Below are 21,058 nucleotides of genomic sequence, written 5' to 3'. Positions count from 1 at the left end.
TGAGATCTGAGGATCATGGTTTCCAAGCCAGCTTGGGCAGGATAGTCTGGGAGATACTCTTCTCCACCAGAAAACTGGAAGTGGACCTGTGGTTTTGAGCTTCTAGTGAAAATGCTCAGGGACAGCCCTATGACTGATTAAAAAAAAAAAAAAAAAAAGGAGCAGGAGGCTGAGGAGTTAGATCAGGGCTAGAAGATCTCTGCAGCCAGGACTCTCTCTGACATTGTCCTGGCACACAGACAAGGAGTTGGTAGAGAGAAGAGGGAGATGGTAATAGGACAGAGGGTCCTTCTAGATCCTGCCCCCGAGCCTCCATGAGGCACATAGGCAAATGATCAAGCCAAAGTACATATGCCGAAGTTGAAGTGCTCCTTGAATTCCAGCTCACAGTGCCTAGCACCATGCTTGAATGAATCCTAATTACTCAGGAGAATGAGATCTGAGGATTGAGGTTCAAAGCCAGTCGGAGTAGAAATTCTCTAGCCCAAGTACAGTATCTTTAATTAACCAGCAAAAAAAGCTGGACTGAATCAGGTGCTAGTGGTTCATGCCTGTAATCCTATTTACTAAGGAGGCTGAGATCTGAGGATTGCAGTTCAAAGCCAGCCAGGGCAGGAAAGTCCATGAGATTCTTATAACCAGTTAACTACCAGAAAACAGGAAGTGGAGCCATGTGTGGCTCAAAGTAGTAGACCCCTGAATTCAAGCCTCAGGACCAACAAAAAAGTTGGACTGGAGGCATGACTCAGGTGGAAGAGTACCAGCTGTGAGCTGAAAAAGCTGAGTGAAAACTAAAGTAGCAGGGGGTAGATGTGGTGCTTGGGGAATGGAAGATGGAAGTAGGTGAGCAGAAGGGCTCACATCAGCCCTGGGATTCCCATCTCCTCCAGATGACAGTCCATGAAGTGACAGAGATCTCGGCTGGAAGCCACCCATGTGTGGCCAGGTTCCTACCCATGGTGAAGACTTGGCCCACATCCTCAGAGTCATTGGCAAGGGCCCGGAAGTAGTGGATGGCCAGAATGCCATAGAAGACCAGGCTGTTGTTGCCGATGTCTGCATCCAGGGCCAGCACCTGGATCAATTCTGAGCCCACCTTGGCGTCAGTGGCCACCCCTATGGGAGCAAGGAAGGTGGTGTTAAGTGGCAGGGAAGGGGCCAGCCACACCCAAGCCCAGGCCCCTGGCCCCGCACCTGCGGTATACTCAGCTTTGGTGAAGCGTGGTGGCTGGTCATTGATATCCTCTAGCACCACGCGCACCTCCTGCAGGGTGAGGTCAGCCACCAGGTCCAGGGCTGGGGAGGAGCTGCGGGGCGGTGTCCAGCTGCGGTTGCTGGAGGCCTTGACGATGAAGGAGAAGACTGCTTCCCGCTCCCGATCCAGGTCCTGCAACACTAGGAGGCGCCCATCGGGCTGCAGATGGAAGTTCTTTGCCTCATTACCAGCTGTGGGTGGACAGGGCACAGGGTGAGGGGTAGGGCAGGCAGGGCAAATGTGGGCCCTCTCCAGCCCCCTGGTCCAGGAAGAGCTGGCTGTGTCAGGCCCCACCTGCTATGAAATAGTATACAATAGCGTTGGAGCCCTCGTCTGCATCCACAGCGCCTGTCACGTTGCCCACGAGGGTGCCACGGGGTGAGTGCTCAGGAATGGTCAGCAGCTGGTACTGGGGGCTGCCTTTCTGCAGGGGGAGAAGATTGTGACAGGAGGCCAGGGCTTCCAACCTAGCCAAGAGGACCCTAAGGGATGACTTTGTGGGTGAAGAGGATTTTCTGCCAAGGCCTCACAGGGCAACTTTATTTTCCAGTCCTGGGGGCTTGAACTCAAGGCCTGGGCACTGTCCCTGAGCTTCTTTTTCTCAAGGCTAGCACTTGAGCCACAGCACTTCTGGCCTTTTCTGTTTATGTGCTGCTGAAGAATTGAACCCAGGGCTTCATGCATGCTAGGCAAGCACTCTACCACTAAACCACATTCCCAGCCCTGCCCCCCCCCACCATTTTTGTGCCAGTACTAAGGCTTGAACTCACAGCCTAGGTACTGTCTCTTAGCTTTCTTGCTTAAGGCTACCACTTGAGCCACAGCTCCACTTCCAGCTTTTTGGTGGTTAACTTGGAGAGTCTCACAGACATTCCTAACTGGTCTGGCTTTTAATCGTGACCTCAGATCTCAGCCTCCTGAGTAGCTAGGATTTCAGACATGAACATCCAGCTCAGTAGAATGTCTTAACTAAGCTCCATGTCTGGGGAAATGTCACCCAATGACATCCTCCATGAACAGGATGGCTTAGCATTGGTTTAGAGCACATGGATATTTCACTGAGTGAAAGTCTAAATGAGTGTGTTCCCAGGATCATCTCTAGGGGACATCCCATCCCTGGGATGGTGTCCACACCAGTGGTCCTGAGCCCTGTTATTTCTTCTATTCCAGTTCAATCAATCCCAGCCAGTTTTCATTCTTTATATGTGTGTATACATGCAAGAATATTGGGTGTTTTGTCTGTTTTTATGGTCACTGGGTGGCACCTGGGAATGATGCTTAGTACTGTGTACTATAGCTGTTCTTATGTGAAGTGTGTGTGTGTGTGTGTGTGTGTGTGTGCGCTCATGGACTTAAAACTCAGGGCCTTGTGCTCTTTAGCCTTTTTACTCAAGGCTGGATCCCTCCACTTTGGTATTTTGCTGTTTTATTGGAGATAAGAGTCTCTTGTTCTTGTCTGCCCAAGCTGCTTTTGGACCAAGATTCTCAGATCTCAGATTCCTGTGTAGCTAGGATTACAGGCATGAGCCATTGGCACTTGCTTCTGACAGATTTGTTTTCCACTCAGTAACTAGATGTGAATCAGGGTCAGGGTACACTGGGAGTATGTGGGTAAGCATTGGCTGGCGGTGATGCCTGTGCAGGTGTGATGGATGCTGGGAATGGGGGAGCTCACCGGAGGCCTCACGAAGAGGGGCTCATTGTCGTCAATGTCCTCCAAGGCCACCTGCAGGGGCTGCATGGTCTCATATGGCACTGGCTGGCCCAGGTCACTGGCTACCAAGATGAGCTGGAGGCAGAGGAGGGGTCAGAGGACAGGCTGGTAAGGTATTTAGGACCTCAGACATGCTTTCCTTGGACAGTCCCCTGATGGTGGTTCCAGGAGCAAAGTCTACCAGCCCTGCCAGGCACCCTGGCCCTTACACTGTACACTGCCTGCTTCTCGCGGTCCAGGCGCTGTGCGGTCTGGATGAGGCCACTGACTGGGTCAATGGTGAAGTACTCCCAGTCCCGGTTGCCGGCTGTTTTCAGGAAGCTGTAGCGCACCGCTCCATTCAGGCCCTCGTCCTTGTCGGTAGCATAGACCTCATACACATTGGAGCGCAGTGGGATCTCCTAAGGAGGCCGTGGGGAGGAGGCATCTGGACCTCTGAGGGAATCCAGGCTCTGACAGAGCTCTTGTCCTCTCTCCTGCCATAGTGGGACATTATCTCCTTCCTTCCTGTTCCTTAGGGTGGCCTGCCTGTGTGGCTGGACCCTCTGAATGCCTGAAGTTTTCTCCCCCTCTTCCCAAACCAACCAATAGAGCTCCCATCATCCCTTCAGGGCCACTGCAGGTGGGGGCTTCAGGAACTCCCTAAATCACCCCCTACACTTGGTCCCATGTCTGTCTTGTTCTCTCTGCTATTACTACCTGATCCTAGCAACGCTCGTTACACCATGGGGCCAATGAGGCACCTGAAGATGGGAGACATGGGCACCTGACTCTAGTTGGTCTTCTGGCTCCAGTTACCAATTCACTGTGGAACATGGACATGCCTACTTGATTGCCATGAGCCCCAACCTCTCACCTTCCTCTGACTTTAGTCTGAGACACCAAAAACCCAACTGAGATCAGACATCAGCCCATGCAGAGGCTGCCTAGGACAAGAGAACTCCAGCATGTTTCTTTACTTCTACTAGAAAAATTCTTGGCTCAGCATGGCTCTGTTGTTTATCTCATTGATCATGACACTCAGAAGTTCCAAAGAGCAGGTACAGCCAATTAATAAAAAGCGAGATGACAAACAGATAATTACTTTGAAAATGTGGGCTGTTCCGGAGACATGAATCTTCCTGGATACAGAGCCCTTGAAGGGAAAACTTAGTAAACGGGGCCTTTGGTGTGGAAAAGAACTAGATGATTATTAATTTATACTGTCCCCTTCCACAGAAAAGATCTGAAGCAGCTGACAAGCATTATGAATTACAATAAGATTGAACAAGTTAGATTTAAGGTAAAGGACAAGAGGTTGATGGCAGGAATGTGGGAGTTAAAGGCAGAGCACACATCCTGTATTCCTCAGGGCTGGTCAAGGGGGCTGAGCACCCACATCTGTAGCAGACAGAAGCCCACTCAGACACCACTGATGCCATATCAGGGACAAGGCTTTTGAAGCTAGGTGCAAATGGCTAATGCCTGTAATCCTCGTTACTGAGGAGGCTGAGATTTGAGGATCAAGGTTTGAAGCCAGGAAGGGCAGGAAAATCCATAAGCCTCATCACTAATTAACTACCCAAAAGCCTGAAGTAGAGCTGTGGCTCAAGTGGTAGAGCACTAGCCTTGAGTGAAAAAGACCAGGGACAACACCCAGGCCCTTGAGTTCAAGCCCCAAAATACATATATATACATACATGCGCACGCAAGTGCACACACACACACACACACACACACACACACACACACACACACACACACACACACACACACACACACACACACGTATTAGAATCCAGTCCTGGGAGAATTTTCTTCATATTGGAGCACTGACATTCTGAGAAGGGGAGACTTGCTGAAGTTTGGTGAGAGGCAGAGAATAAGTCAGATACCCCAAGTGTACCACCAAGGAACATTTGTACCCTGGAGGCTTAGGAGAAAGAGGGGAAGAGAAGGAGAGGAAGAAACACTTCCTCTGTCTTTAAGTGGTCATTCAGACCAAGGAAGGAAAGACTTGGAGTGATTCCAGAGCCTCAGTCCCTTCTCCTGCTGTCTAGTTGCTTGTCCCCAGCTCTGGGCTGCCTGCACTTCAGCGTCAGCAGCAACACCAGATAGACGGAAGGGCCCTGGGTTATTCTGAGGTAAGTGTGGAGGAAGTGGGTAATGGGGAGACAGGAACTTGGTAAACATTTAGGAGAAAGACACGGGGTCCCGTGTACAGCTGAGAAGACACACTCAGAGAAGTCACTTGTTCAAGATGACCAGAGCATGGCACTTGAACTCAAGAGCTTTTGCCCACTCTGTTAACCATTGTCTGGTTCTTCTCTGTGTGGCCCTGGGCAAGTCTGTTCCTCTACCTGGCCTCAGTATCCCCTCCTGACAATGGGTCCCCTTTCCCCCTCTCCTGGGCCATGACTGCCGAATGAAGAGGTGGGTTGGTCATGGGGAATGGACACTGGTGGGCAGAAGTACCTCTCGGATATGGAGAATTGTTCCATTGGGTGGCCGCACAAAGACTGGACGATTGTCATTGACATCGATGACTTCCACCAGCAGCATGGTGGTGCCCCAGAGCGGGGGCTGCCCGCCATCCGTGGCCACCACGGTCAGGTTGAACCTCTCGTACGATTGCAGAGGGCGCTGTGTGCTCACAAGGCCTGAGTCCATGTCGACGTGGAAGGCCTCTGGCAGGGGCAGAGGGTGGCAGGAGATCAGGCTCTGGCTGAGACATCCTTCCTGTCTGTGCCCTTCCTCCCTCTTCCTTCTAGCCTGGGGGATTGTGGGGGGGGTCTGCAGGCATAGCAATCTGCCACTACCCACCCTGTAAGTCATTGTGGCACCCAGGACAGGCTACATACCCATGCCAGGACCCTCGAGGGAGTAGGTGAGCTGACCATTGGAGCCCTCATCCTGGTCAGTGGCCATCATGGTGATGACCGAGGTGCCTGCTGGCTCATTCTCATACACACTCGTACTGAACTGGGGCTTAGAGAACTGTGGTCGGCAGTCATTGACATCCAGCACTTGGATCACCACCTGGGGAGGGGGAGCAGATGTCAAAGTCAAAGGTCAGGGTCCAGGAAGGGACTGCCCTGGGAGGGAAGTACTGTCTTCAAACACACTGGAGCCTGGACTCAGGTAACTTACTGAATGTTTGAGCTTCTATAACTGTGCAAATGGGATAGAAATAGCTTCTCTCAGAGTCCTTGTGAGGCTGGCACATGACACCACCTGCTACATTTCATTAGTGTTGCTCAAATAAACATCGAACAGTGAGGAGTTGTGGGTACCAGAACTAGCAACAGGAACCCCTGGCTCCTCCCCTCCTCCTGTGTTCCAGCCACCAGGGCTCTGGAAGTCTGGCTCTATTTTCCAGGACTTCATACTGGACAGCTGGGCTTCTTCTACTCCCCAGGACCCCTCTTTATTACTATTTTTGAGATAGGGTCTTGCTCTGTAGCCCAGATCTTCCTTGAACTCACCTCCTCCTGCCTCCATGCTTCCAGGTGCTGCGATTAGAGGTTTGAGCTACCACACCCAGCCCTAGGGCCCCTGTTGATTGGAGTTTGTGCTGTGTCCAGGGACCAGGCTTCCTCTGCTGACCCCCAAACATAGCAGGAGGCCTCCCTTCCCCAGCTGTGCCTTAGTACATCAGAGCCTGGCACAGAGGTGGTTTTGAAGATCCCTTTTGGGACATAAAGCAGGCTTGGGACACCTCATCTCTCTATTTCCTAGGGTCACATCCACAGCACCCTCTGCAGTCAGAGAGGCCTATCAACAAATGCATACGGCTCAGTTCCAGGACCTTAGCCTTTTACCCCACAGACCATGTTTTTCCCAGCACTGTGCATGAATGTGAGATACCGTATGTGTGAGTGTTCCCTGATAGGCCCTTCTCCCTCTAAAAGAGAATCTGGGAGTCCGTTGCTGGTGGCTCATCGCTGTAATCCTAGCTACTCAGGAGGGTGAAGTCTGAGGATCCTTGTTTGAAGCCAACTCCAAGTCTGTGAGGCTCTTAGCTCTGATGAACCAGCATAAGAGCTGAAAGTGGAGGCATGGCTCAAGTCTTGAATGAAAAAGCCAAGTAAGAACCAGAGGCCTAGTTCAAGCCATAGTACTGGCATGCATACATACACATGCACACACAAATCTAGGCCTCTTTGTCTTCTCATCCTCCATTTGTTCAGCAGTTTCCTTCGCAGAATTATGGGGAATAGAGGCAGCAAAATATTGGGACTTGGGGTAGAAAAAGGGACAAAGGGCTTAGAAGGGGAGTTATGAGCCACGTAGTGGCTTAAGCTTATAATCTCAGCTCTTTGAGAAGTGGAGACAAGAGGATCGTGAGTTCCAGGTCAGCCGAGATAGACATTGTATCAAAAACAAAATATGAACAAGAGGGCTGGGGTATGTAGCAATCAAGAAGCCTGCGGGTTTAATCTTCAGTGTGGGATAGAGAGAGACAGTCGCAGAACACCACCAGAGCCAAGATGGGAAGGGTGCCATGAACTTGGTCACTCAGTAATTAAGAGTCATACACAGAAATGGAGGGAAAAAGGGTAAAAAAAATGCAGAAATGGTACTCACTAGACACTATGTTGAAAATGAATTATACAACTTGTGGGTGGGATATGGGAGGGAAAAACTGGGAGAGCACGAGGGGAAGGGGTGACATTATCATAAAAAGACATGTACTCTTTCTCCTTTTTTTTTTGTCGATTGGGGGGCTTGAAATCTGGGCCTGGGCACTGTCCCTCAGCTCTTCAGATCAAGGCTAGTGCTTTACCACTTGAGCCACAGTGCCACTTCCAGCTTTTTCTATTTATGTGGTGCGGAGGAACCGAACCCATGGCCTCAAGCATGCAAGGCAAGCATTCTATCACTGAGCCACCTTCCCGGCCCCAATGTGTACTCTAACTGTAACCCCTCTGTACATCACCTTTATAATAAAAATTAAAGACTTAAGAGTCATAAATAAGGGGCTGGAAAGATGGCTCAGTGGTAGAGTGCTTGCCTTGCATGCATGAGGCCCTGGGTTTGATTCCCCAGCACCACATAAGCAAAAAAGAAAAAAGCCGGAAGTGGCGCTGTGGCTCAAGTGGTAGAGCGCTAGCCTTGAGCTGAAGAGCTGAGGGATAGCGCCCAGTTCCAGAGTTCAGGCCCCACAACTGGACCCCCCCCAAAAAAAGAGTCATATACAAGTTTGGCATGATAGTACAGGTTTGTAATCCTTGAGTTTGAAGCACAAGGATCACTGGGCTACATAGTAAGGTTCAGTCTCAAAAATTTAAAAAAAAAGAGGAGGGGTTGAGGGAGGAAGTCATAAATAAGATGACTACTTTGTCCTTATGCTCGGTTGCTGACCTGTTTCAGTGAGGCACTATGGAGATTCTGGGCCAGCACGGCCACCCCCAGATATGCCCAGCTATCCCAGGGAGCAGTGTGACACCAGTGATGTCCCCAGCCATTGGAAACCACAAGGCAAACTTTTACCTTTTCCTGTCTGCAACCATGTTTGAGGGGACTGGGTGGTCCTGTACCCGTCCCCCACCCCTTTCAGACTATTTACTGACCTCCTCCTTCTCCCTGCCACATCCACTCTCTCTGGCACAGATTGGTATTCTCACCTGCACTGAGTTTTCTCGACGGTTGCTGGCTACATCCCCAGGGTTGTCTTTGGCCAAGGCAGTCAGAATATAGTGATCCTTCTTCTCCCGGTCCAGAGCGCTCAGGACATAGATGTCTCCCTAAGTCAGGGGAAGGTTTTCAAGTCCTTCATTCATTCAACAGGCACGGATGGGGTGTCTACTATGGCTGAACACTGTTTTGGAGTCTACAGGTATGGCACTGAACAAAATCCTGGTCTGGGGTTCTAGTGACTCTTTGTGCTCTTCCTACCCCTGGGAACATCAGCCCAGGCTGGAGCAACTTGCCTAACCAGGGCCTGGCAGAGTAGAGAATTCTAGTTGCTGCTAGGCCAGGAACTATGTTTGACTGTAATATAGAACAGAAGTGAGCCCCACTGATGGGCAGAAAGCTGGGGGACAGGCAGAGAGGGGCAGTGAGAAAAGTCCTGTTTCAGCTCTAGTAACAGGAAATGTTCTCACTAAACACCCCCAGGCCACAGGATTCTCTTCCATATTGAAAATAGCACTCTGACCCAATGAGCATACATGTAAATTCATGACCTATATGTTTTCTTCTAGTTTTAGTCTCCCACAGGTCTGAGATAGCTGGGAACATGGACATCTAACCTTTAGGGTTTTTCTTTTCTTCCACACCAAGCATAAAGCCATGCATACAATAGGTGCTCAAACACTGTGCCCACTTTCCTATTTTTTTTTGTATGTGCCAGTACTGGGGCTTGAACTCAGGGCCTGGTCACTGTCCTTGAGCCTTTGTATTCAAGGCTAGTGCTCTACCACTTTGAACCACAGTGCCATTTCCAGTTTTTGGGTAATTAATTAGAGATAAGAGTCACACAGACTTTCCTGCCTTGGCTATCTTTGAACCTTGATCCTCAAACCTCAGTCTTCTGAGTAGCTAGGATTACAGGCATGAGCCACTGATGCCCGGTTTCTTTTCTTGATTTTGGTAGTCCTTGAAAGCAATCCATGGACCTTCACATCTAAGAAGTTTCTGTTCCACAAAGGGTCACTTCCCAAAGACTAGCTACTTCCTCCCCACAAGCTGGGCAGACAGGCTGCAGCCGACAGAGGTGCATGCGCGTACGTGTGTGTGTGTGTGTGTGTGTGTGTGTGTGTGTGTGTGTGTGTGTGTGTACGCATGTGCGCACATGAGTGTGAGAGACTCTGAGTTTGCTAACTGTATGACAGGACCTCTGAGGTTGCCGATGTCCAAGTGGCAGGACCCAGAAACAACAGAAAAACTTGTAAATCTGGGTGGCTTCCCAGCTTGTGATCCTGGGACTTCCCACTTCCAGCCCCAGCCCACCATGGCCTGCTTACTGTGGTGGGGTTGATGGCGAACTTGCCCTCCCCATCGCCGAGGCTGTACTCGATGATGGCAAAGTTGCCTGAGTCGGCATCGGTAGCGGTGACAGTCAGGATGACAGTGCCCACAGGTACATCCTCTAAGATGGCCTCCTGCAGAGAGAGTGGACCAAGGTCAGCCCTGGAGTTCACACCCTGTCCAAAGTACCCATGGTGTTTGCACTGGCAGGTGGGACAAAAGCTACACCAATCGTGGGCACAGGTCTTGCCTAATCTGTTGGCCTGACCACTCACCTGGTAGGAAGGCTGGTTGAAGATGGGGTTGTTATCGTTGATGTCCACAATCTCCAGATAGACAGGGATCTCAGCAGCCCTGGGTGGGGACCCATTGTCTGAGGCTCTCACTGTGAAGTTGAGCCAGTGTACCTCCTCGTAGTCTACTGTCCGGTTGGCAATGACCTTCCCTGAGACACAGAGACACCTACTGTTGGGGTCACTCCTTATTTGTAGTAACTCTCTGAAGTCTGAGAGGGGTCTGAGGCTCTGAGGAGCAGGTGTGTCTACTTTAGGAGGGCAAGCAGGCAGCACTGCCCTGTGCAAGAGCCAGGGGGCTAAGAAGACTTGACATTGGGCTGTCTTTCCTGGAGCACTGATAAGGACATCAAGTAGCCCAGGACCTCCTTGGAGAGCCCTCCTCTTTGGATAGCCCTCTCCCTCAGCCCCTCTATTCTTGAGCGATACTAATCATTACAGGAAGGTGGATGATGGAGATGGTGCTAGGGTGTGCTAAGATTCCAGTGGACATCTCGGGCTTAGGTGCCTCTGTCTTTTTCTCTACTCCAAGCAGCCAGAAGTGAATAATAGGATGTCCGCTGTACTGGATCTGGCCCAGCCCATCGCACGGCTGAGGCAGACTCCCTGTTCCCCGTCCCTCCACCAGAGGGTGAGAAGCAGGTCCTGGGCCTGCTTGAGGGCAGGTGGACATAACACCTGTGTTCCTGAAATCTCCAGCAGCTTTCCCACCTACCGGTTGAGGAGTCTTCCAGCTGGACATAGCCTGGGGGTGTGAGGTGGAGCAGTGTGTAGGTGATCAGCCCATTGAGACCCTTGTCGGGGTCCACAGCTGCCACAGCTATGAGTGTGGTGCCTGGGGTGGCCCCCTCGAGGATCCTCTCTGTGTAGCAGGTGATCCCAAAGGGCTTGAACTGGGGTGTATTGTCATTGACGTCCAGGATGTTGACTGTCAGCTTGGCTGGGGTACAGGTGGGGTTTGTGAAGGGGAGGAGAGGAAGTGGGGAGGGGAGGCATGAATAGGGTTGGCCAGGCCTTCGTAAAACTCATCCAAGCCTAGGAAATGGCAGCATGCCACAGCTTTCCTGTGACTTCTTGTATCATACCCTCTGGCCTGGCCTTCCCCTTCCACATGGCAGAAGGACTTGGGTTGTACCCAGTGGCTGAGTGGCCTAGAGGCCCTAGTTCATCTTGAGCCTCCATTTCCTAAGCTGGTCAGTGAGATAGGACTAAGATGACCTATCTTTAAGACCCTTCCCTACTATGGTCTTCTTTATCTGGAGCCCACCTGAGCCCATTACCCTCTAATCTCAGAACTCGTGCCTTTCCCTTTGGGAAAACTTAAAAGCAGCCAGGACCTATGAGGCCAGCCACTGTCCTCACACCAATGAGCCACTCTGTACCAGCCGACTCAATCCAATGTCTAGCAGCTCCCATCCCCACCTCATGGCCCAGGCTGCAGACAGATGGCAGCAGCTGGCCTCCTCTTCATCATCACGCTCATTGTGGTGTCTGTAGCCTTGAGTCACCTTCTTTTCCTCTGTAGGTATGCCATGGCTTCTACACGCAGCCCTGTGGCTGAGTCCTGATGCTTGGCTCCCTCTTTGGGTCAGGCTTGTATCTGTTGCTGGTTCTCTGTCCTCACCTGTCCCCATCCACACTGGCTCTGAGTGACCAATAAGAGAAACTAGCAAGGGAAATCTTACCATTTGGCACGCTGACAGACTGCTCTGGTAGGTCGCTGGCATTGTCAATCACTGAGAGAGTGACCTGATAGGTGGCAACCAGCTCCCGGTTCAGGGGGGACTTCACCATTACAGACCCTGTGGACCAGACCAGATCAGGTTCAGCTCCAGGGGAATTTTCTACAATCTGGGCCTCCCAGGGGGAGCCCCTGGCCTACCTCCCAATCCCTGCAGGGGGAAGTCATTCCACATGGACCCTAGGGAAGGACACATAGCCACTTGCATGGATGGGGACATATCATCCAGTGTTTACTGGCTGTGTGCCTTGCACAAGCTGTCTAACCTCTCTGTGCTTCCGTTTGCTCATTTATGAAAGTAGAGGGGAATTACAGTACTAATTGCACAGGACTCTTCTGATTAGAAAAATTAAATGTGATTCCATTTACCAAATACTTAAAACATTTGCCAGGCACATAAGAAGTGAGGCCATGTGAATGTGTTTAAACTGATATATTTTTTAAAATCACAATTTTGAAATTACTATGTTCTAGAGAGATCAAGAATAAAAGAAGGTCATATAGCTAGGTGCCAAGAGGGGCTACTGTGCTGGGAGCCCAGGAATCATGTGTTGTCTTGTGGGGCATGGTTCACTGAAGGAGGGGACTGGAAATGTATAGCTACTGTCCCCCACAGTCTCTGTGTGCACCCTGAGTCAGAGGAAAACTCTTCAGAATCTCGGGTCTGGTTTGACAGACATATTGGCTGATTGTAGAATTGACTATGCTGAGTCTGTTTCTTCTTGCTACCTGCCCCGGGGCCTGGTGGCTCCAAATGATAACTCCACAGTTACCCTAGGTGAGACCTCCTCTCCCTCTCTGGCAGACCCTCGACAGACCCCCTGCTGGACTTCTGTTCTCCATGGGTCCCCAGGCATGGGCAGTCACTTACCCTGGGCCTCTGCCTCCTCCTCCTCCTCCTCTTCCTACTCTCGCTCCCCTTCACCCAGGCTGGGGAGCGAGGATGGGGAGAGGGCAGCTGCGTTCAGTCTGCAAAGGCTGGGCACGGCCTGGGCCGGCCCCACAGGGCAGGAAGGGTGGGGGTATGTGGGCATGGAGGACGGCAATGGGGTGAAGCAGAGAGGAGATGAGGTGGGAGGTGACAGAAACAGAGCTCAAACCTGTGGGCCTGCCAGCCGTGAGGAAGAGAGAAGAGGATTAACTTTGGTTAGTTCAAAGTGCAGCAGGGAGGAATAGAGCAGGGTGTGGGCGCAGAGCTGGCCAGGGAAGGAAGGAAAGGAGTGGGTGGGAGACAGGCAGAGGGAGAAGACAGGAGTCAGCAAGTGGGAGCCCGGTTTAGAGTGGAAAGCTCAGAGGCTGAGGCTCTGGTAAGAACAGGGACAGAAGGTTAAGAAGGGTAGGAGAGAGTGAGGAAGAGGAAGAAAAAAACACACTGAAAAGAAAAAGAAAGAAGAGAGTCAGTGGGAGGCTAAAAGAACAGAAAAAAAAGTAAGTGATAAAGGCTTTGGCACCCGGCAGGGTTAAGAGCAGCTCTCCATGGTCCTGACCAACCACATGGCCGGGAACTCTCTAACCCAGGTGGGGATGATTCTGCCGCAACTTCTCAAAAGCTCAGGGACTCTCTGTTTCCTTATCTGAATGCAAACAAAGCCAATCTGACTAGTTTTATTGCATGTTGGGGTAATTGATGCTTTGCCTTGCATTCGCTTGTATTTCCTTACTCCTCCCCCTTCTCTCAAGCAATCACTATAAGGCATTACAGAGTTTTTGTTTTTGCTTTTGTTATTTATTTATTTATTTTGCAGTAGTTAGGTTTGAACTCCAGTCTTGGCTTGCTAGACAGGTGCATGTATTGCTGAGACACACACTCAGCCCTGACTTAGCTTCCTCATTTTTGGGATAGGGTCTCAACTCCTGCCTGAGCACAATTCACTTATGCCAGGCTTCTCTGAAGCTAGGATAATGGCCATGCATCACTATACACAGTTCTTCCTTGAGAAGAGCATCTCACAAACTATTTTCTTACCAGTCTTGTTTGGAGCTGTGATCCCAATAATCTATCTCCTAAATAGCTGGGATCACAGGCATGAACCACTTGCATCTAGCTTAAAAAATATTTTGTGTATGTATGTGCTGGTACCAGACCTTGAACTTGGGGCCTTATGTTCTTACTTGGCTTTCTCACTCATAGTTGACACTCTGCCTCTTGAGCCATGCCTCCATCTCTGGCTTTGGATTTGTCTTCCCATCTCTTTTGGATTTGTCTTCTCAGGCTGGCTTTGAACCACAATTCTTAGATGTCAGCCTTGTGAGTAGCTAGGATTACAGTTCTGCAAATAGTGTAGTGGTATCTATTTTTTGTACTTTTGGGGTGGGGGTTGGTCATAGAGGCTGAACTCTGGGCCTGGGCGCTGTTCCTCAGTTCTTCAGCTCAAGGCTAGAGCCCTACCACTTGAGCCACAGCACCACTTCTAGCTTTTTTCTGCTTATGAGGTGCTGAGGAATCAAATCCAGGGCCTCATGCATGCAGGGCAAGCACTCTAACATGGAGCCAAATTCCCAGCCCTATTTCTTGTACTTTTTAGTAAGTACTTAATTGTGAGGTTGACCTACATTGTTGTTTGTATCTCTTCTATGGCTTTCAACTGCTGCCTTGTATATACCTTCTACTTGCACGCGTGTGCGTGCATGCGCACGCGCACGCGCGCGCGTGTGTGTGTGTGTGTGTGTGTGTGTGTGTGCGTGTGTGTGTGTGTATGCTGGTCCTCGGGCTTGAACTCAGGGCCTGGGTACTATCACTGAGTTTTTCCAGCTCAAAGTTGGTGCCCTACCACTAAAGCCATAGCTCTATTCCATTTCTGGCTTTTTTGGTAGTTAATTGAAGATAAATCTCACAGAATTTCTTCAGATCTCAGCATCCTGAATAGCTAGAATTACAGGCATGAACCACTACTTTTTAATTTCTAGTCTTGTAGGAATGTGCCCTGTCACAGGAAATACTGGGGCAGCCCCATCTCATGCTGGGAAGTACTTTGGGACATGTACTAGGAAAAAGAATTGTGGGGCCTTGGAGTCTGAGTGTAATGGGTACTGGGTTGCTGGCTGATGACAGAATTAATTTCAATTACTACAATTAGTGCCTGAGAATTCCAGTATCCCCATGGTGTCACCAATGCCAATACTGTCAAGCACTCTGTCAGACCTGTACAGAAAGCTGATTTGCTTTTTTCTAACGATTGGTAAAACCAGGTGTGGTGGTTGGTGCATGACTATAATCCCAGCACTCAGGTGATGGGGTGACAAGAGGCACCACTGAGAGTTCAAAGCTAGCCTGGGTTACATAAGGAGACCTTATCAAACGAAACAATACAAACCCAGAAAAAACAACAATGATTGTTTAGAATTTTTGCCAGAGCCATGGATTCCCCTAAATCTTCAGTAGATCAAAAACACTGAACTTTTGGGAAAAAAAATAGAACATCAAAACTACAATTAGTGGCGGGCTAGGAATGTGGCTTTGTGGTAGAGTGTTTGCCTTGCATCCAGGAAGCCCTGGGTTTGATTCCTCAGTACCACATACACAGAAAAAGCCAGAAGTGGCATTGTAGCTCAAGTGGTAAGAGTGTTAGCCTTGAGTAAAAGGAGCTTAGGGACAGTGCCCAGGCCCTGAGTTCAACCCCACGACTGGCAAAACAACAACAACAACAACAACACAACAACAACAACACCCCACACAAAAAATAAAAACTACAATTAGTGGCATAAATTGTGAAAGATAAGCCACAGGTAGCTCCCTTTGTTTTATGAAGACCATAGATTTAAAAAAAATTAAGGGTACAATAAAAGTAAACAATTTATATGGATGGTATATTCATGAAGTGTTTGATTGACTGTAGTTATTACAGAAATGCATTATTAAAACAAGGTGTTATTTTGCTTTAATATTATAAACATGGAAACTGTAATACAGAATGCTGGCTTACATGGTAAGGTGGGCATTCTTGTACAATCTGTAGAGGAGGAGAGCCAGAAAACTCAAGAGGCACTGGTCAAGGGAGGAGTAAGAGAAAGGAGAGAGGGAGGGCTGGGAAGGTGGCTCAGTGGCAGAATGCTTGCCTTGCATGCATGAGGCCCTGGGTTCGATTCCTCAGCACCACATAAGCAGAAAAAGCTGGAAGTGGCACTGTGGCTCAAGTGGTAGAATGCCAGCCTTGAGCTGAAGATCTGAGGGGGCAGCACCCAGGCCCAGAGTTCAGGCCCCATGACCTCAAAAAAAAAAAGAAAAAAAAAAAAAGGAGAGAGGGAGGAAGCAGGGAAGAGAAGGGAAAGGGGGATAGATATTGTTAGAAGGGAATACCAAAGGAGCAGGAGAGAAAGGAGGGAGGAAAGGAAGGGAAGTAAGGAGGGAGAAAAGGAAGGAAAGGAGGGAGGGAGGGAGGAAGGGGTGGTGGGCAGCAGCAGGCCCTTGTACCTGTGTTGATATTCACAGCAAAGGCATCCTCTTGGTCAGGCACCAGTCGGTCAGTGTCATCCTTGGCCACGATGCCAATAATGTGATACTCCAGCTTTGGGTTGAGGTCAAGGTCGATGGCGGTGACGTTGGCAATAACAGTGCCTGGCTCTGCAGATTCTAGCACGCTCACCGTCTGAATGGGATTGAGGAACTCAGGACGAGAGTCATTGATGTCATCAATCAGAATGGTGACCATAGCTGTGCCTGAGAGGGGCTCAGTGCCTCGGTCAGTAGCCACCACTGTCAGCCTGTAGGACTCTTGTTCCTCTCTGTCAATGGTCACATCACCAACACTGATGACCCCGGTGACTGGATGGATGAGGAAGCGGTCCTGAGCCCCAGCTTCTATTCGGTAGATCAGCTCCCCATTGAGACCACTGTCTTTATCAGTAGCTGTGACTTGAAGAACTGAGAATCCTGTGGGCATGAGTGGGGAGAAGCTGAGCACTCAGGCTTTGTCCAGAAAGCCCATACCAAGAAAGGCCTCCTCCTATTGTAGTCTTGATGGCATTTACTTTTAAGAATTTACGTAGCTGGGGCTGGGAAGGTGGCTCAGTGGTAGAGCGCTTGCCTTGCATGCATGAGGCCCTGGGTTCGATTCCTCAGCACCACATAAGCAAAAAGAAAAAAAAAGCCGGAAGTGGCGCTGTGGCTCAAGTGGTAGAGCGCTAGCCTTGAGCTGAAGAGCTGAGGGACAGCAGCCAGGCCCAGAGTTCAGGCCCCACAACTGGACCAAAAACAAAAAACAAAAAACAAAAAAAAAACCCCAAAGAATTTACGTAGCTGGATGCTGGTAGCTAATGACTATAATCTGAGCTACTCAGGAGACAGATCTGAGAATCTAGGTTTGAAGGCAGCCTTGGCAGATAAAGACTCTTTTTTTTTTTTTTTTGGGTCCTGTCGTGGGGCCTAACTCTGGGCCTGGGCGCTGTCCCTCAGCTCTTCAGCTCAAGGCTAGCGCTCTACCACTTGAGCCACAGCGCCACTTCCAGCTTTTTTTTTCTTTTTGCTTATGTGGTGCTGAGGAATTGAACCCTTGGTCTCAGGCATGCAAGGCAAGCACTCTACCACTGAGCCACCTCCCCAGCCCCCAAACCTAAGAGACTCTTATTCTCCAAGCAACTACCTTGGAATGGAGGTGTCTCAAATGGTAGAGCTTCAGCCTTGAGCAAAAAAAAGCCAAACAAGAGAGAGAGGCCCTGCATTCAAGCCCTAGTACTAGGAAAAGGGGAAAAAAAGTACATTTGTAATTTAACAGAAAAATTTCACTTTATTTTTTGTCAGTTATGGAGCTTAAACTCAGGTCTTGGGCACTGTCCCTGAGCTCTCTCTCTTCAGCTCAAGGCTAGTGCTTTATCACTTTGAGCCACAGTGCCACATCCAGTTTTCTGGTGGTTAATTGGAGATAAGAGTCTCATAGACTTTCCTGCCCAGGCTAGCTTTGAGCTGCGATAGTCAGATCTCAGCCTCCTGAGTAGCCAGGATTATAGGTGTGAGCCACCAGCGCCTGGCAATAGGAAAATTTTAAAAAGTTCTTTGATTAAATAATATTTTGTAATTTAATGGTTAGTAAGTTATTGCTTGCTTTGCCTACTTTCCTGTCAATTTATACAAATCACTGTTTAATTATGAACCACTATGGTTTAAGTAAAGGCTAGTCATTAAGACTTGGTCTCCAGCCATGGAGCTCTTTGTAGGGCCCAGTTGAAAGACACCTGGCTGTAGTGTAGCTGGAGGAGGCACTGGGACCTTGGCCCCCTCTTCTTTTTTCCCAGGCCCTATGAGGTGAGCAGTTTGCTCTACTCTGAGTTCCCGCCAGGAAATTCTGCCTCACCACAGCCCAAAGCAATAGAGCATGGACTGTAACCTCCAGAGGTGGAGGTTTGATGATCTCAGATATTTTGGGAAGAGATCTTTTTCTCAGTTTGTGAGAATTTTTTGAGGGGTTGGAGATTGACTGCTAAACTAGTAGCTAGGATTAACGGTGTGAGCCCTTGGTGCCTGGCCAGAAGTTTCAAATTTTTTTGTGTGTGCTGAAATTTAGGGTTTTTTTTTTTTTTTTGTTGTTGTTGTTGGTCGTGGGGCTTGAACTCTGGGCCTGAGCGCTGTCCCTCAGCTCTTCAGCTCAAGGCGAGCGCTCTACCACTTGAGCTACAGTACCACTTCCGGTTTTCTAGTGGTTTGTTGGAGATAAGAGTCTCACGAACTTTCCTGCCCGGGCTGGCTTTGAACTGCAATCCTCATATCTCAGCCTCCTGAGTAGCTAGGATCACAGGCGTGAGCCACCGGTGCCTGGCTGAAATTTAGTATTTTTATGAGTTGTTCTTTTTTATGTCTAGAGCCTTCTTATTCAGAAATTAGATAAATACTATCATTCTTATCCTTATTCTTCTTTCATTTTCCAGTGTTTTCTGTTCTTACATTTTCTTTAGATATCCCTGAGTTTTATTTTGGTGTCTGATATGGGCTGAATCTATACCAAATATTTGATTATATGATCTGCGTGTACTTATGTAATCTAACATAACAGATATCAAAAGTTTTTGCTCAATCATATTCTTTAATTTACCAGTATTGATTTCTAAGCTACTTGTGCCCATTCTATATCACTCAATTAAAATACTTAGCTTTGTACTATGCTTCTACTACCTACAACAACTAGCCTAGGTTTGTTATAGTTTTAAACACTTCAAGCTGACTTCAAAACTACCACATCTGGCTTTATTTTTTTCAAAATTTATTTTTTCTGGTTAGCCTTTTGAGCCACTCCTACTCTAAATTTTGATTAGGTTGGGAATCACATTGATCTCATTTTTTTTTCTAGTGCTGGGGCTTGAACTCAGGGCCTCAGCACTGTCCCTAAGCTTCTTTTGCTCAAGGCTAGCACTCTACCATTTGAGCCACAGCGCCACTTCTGACTTTTTTGTTTATGTAATACTGAGGAATCGAACTCAGGGCTTCATGCACACTAGGCAAGCACTCTACCGCAAAGCCACACTCCCAGCCCACATTGATCTCATTTTGATTAGAACAGGTCGTCTTTGCATCCAGGAACATGGATAGAAGGTACTTGCTCATCTTCTTTTGCATGTAGTACACTAAGGCTCAGAGAAAGGAGTGGGCAGTGGGGCATGAAGCACTCCCGTGCTCTCTCCAATCACACAGCTGCCTAACTGTCCCTGGAAGAGAATTTTGCTTCTACCTGGGTCTCCACCCCATCCTCAACTAACCCTTGGTGGGTACAGGAGGCGTGGCCTAGAGCCTGGTGCTTCCTACCTGGTGGACAATTCTCCAGCAAGTGGACGGTGAGGGCAGCGGGGCTGAAGGTGGGCCAGTTGTCATTGTCATCCAAGATGGTGATGAGAAGGTGGGCTGAGCCATTGAGCAGCCCTATGTCCTCAGCCAGCAGCAGCAGTTCCAGGATGGGGGGTGAGAAGGCCTCCCGGTCAATGACGACACCTGACCTCACGCTCACCATGCCTGGCACCCCGTGCCACCAGCCGGGGAGACACATAGAAGGCGGAGGTGTAAAAGACAGTGAGGGCCAACAGGGTGGAGACAGAGGAAGAGGGGGAGCACATAGAAATGGGGAGCAAAGATGAACAGAAAGTAGCACAATGACTTTCTTCTCCCAAGGCCTGACTACCCCATGTGTCTCTGGCGGCCCTCCACAGGGGTCCTCTGCCATCCTCCAGTCCTGCCTGGGAAGAGTGACCTGCTCCACTGAGAGATGGACTTCCCTGTTGGTACTTGTCACCAGATTGGCCATCTGTCTAGAACCAGACTGATGTGACATGCCCCTATGGAGGACAAGGAAGCTGGTTTGGCTATTTCCAGCCAGGCAGGAACGTGATGTTGTGGCCTGAGCTTGGGAGATGATAAGGAGTCATCTGGGACTCTCTGCTTTATTGGAAAGTCTGGGCATCAACAGGTCCTTTGGATTATCTCCAAGCGTCTTCCTGGGGCTGCTGACGCCCTAATCCAGCTGCAGTATGGGAATGGGGGCTGTGAGAACTGGGGTTCCCAGGAAAGCCTGGATCCTAGACTGATGAGGAACCCTTGACCAAGCGGGGGCCCAGGCTCACCCCAGAGCCAGGCTAGAGCAGAGGCCTTACCCGTGCTGTTGTGGATGTCAAAGAGGCCACTGTGGGTACCCAGCAGTTGGTAGGTGACCACGGCATATACATCCTCGTCCGCATCCAGGGCCAGGATGGGCCCATTGAGCATGGTGAGGGGGGTCCCTGGGCCAGGGGGAGAGGAGTCACCACAGGCCAAGCCGGCCCCTGCCCTCCCCCCTCCCTGTCCCTATCCCTGTGAGCCATGGCTGAGGATGGATGAGAGGGAAGGGAGGTGAGGCGGGCAGATGGGCAGGATAGGGAGGCCCCGGGGCGGGCCTGCGGCAGCCTTGGCAGACTGAACGCAGATGCCTGGGAGCGGCCTCAAAGCCCTGCTGGGGAGAAAACACAAGAGTGGTGAGCAAGCCCCTGGCCTGCCTGGAGCCACACCTGCTTCCCAGCAGCCTTTGAGGCTGGCCACTCCTCAGGAGGGTCTGGGGGCTCCTTGGTATCCCGCCCCCCCCATGTTGGTCCTATCTGTCCACATGTATGTAATGCAATGCACTAACTACAGTGTCTGACCACGTATGGCTAGG

At 49.8% G+C, this 21,058-nt stretch overlaps 1 protein-coding gene across 1 annotated transcript in view; it reads right to left on the bottom strand.

Moving 5' to 3' along the window:
* The window catches only part of Cdh23 (cadherin related 23), a 355,092-nt gene that overhangs the window by 5,969 nt on the left and 328,065 nt on the right, over positions 1-21,058 (bottom strand). The window contains exons 44-58 of the mRNA XM_070020517.1: positions 20,523-20,648; positions 19,684-19,887; positions 16,366-16,824; positions 11,899-12,015; positions 10,929-11,153; positions 10,196-10,365; positions 9,917-10,054; positions 8,576-8,695; positions 5,810-5,987; positions 5,424-5,635; positions 3,179-3,370; positions 2,931-3,044; positions 1,550-1,679; positions 1,195-1,446; positions 955-1,116 (exon numbers count right to left, since the gene is read on the bottom strand). Of these exons, the coding sequence (XP_069876618.1) occupies positions 955-1,116; positions 1,195-1,446; positions 1,550-1,679; positions 2,931-3,044; positions 3,179-3,370; positions 5,424-5,635; positions 5,810-5,987; positions 8,576-8,695; positions 9,917-10,054; positions 10,196-10,365; positions 10,929-11,153; positions 11,899-12,015; positions 16,366-16,824; positions 19,684-19,887; positions 20,523-20,648 (2,799 nt within the window). The remainder of the gene's footprint in view (positions 1-954; positions 1,117-1,194; positions 1,447-1,549; positions 1,680-2,930; positions 3,045-3,178; positions 3,371-5,423; positions 5,636-5,809; positions 5,988-8,575; positions 8,696-9,916; positions 10,055-10,195; positions 10,366-10,928; positions 11,154-11,898; positions 12,016-16,365; positions 16,825-19,683; positions 19,888-20,522; positions 20,649-21,058) is intronic.

This window comes from Dipodomys merriami, unplaced genomic scaffold (assembly GCF_024711535.1).
Source record: "Dipodomys merriami isolate MVZ:Mamm:240054 unplaced genomic scaffold, mDipMer1.0.p SCAF_14, whole genome shotgun sequence".
NCBI classification, from domain to species: domain Eukaryota; kingdom Metazoa; phylum Chordata; class Mammalia; order Rodentia; family Heteromyidae; genus Dipodomys; species Dipodomys merriami.
This window is presented reverse-complemented; position numbering and strand designations above follow the sequence as displayed.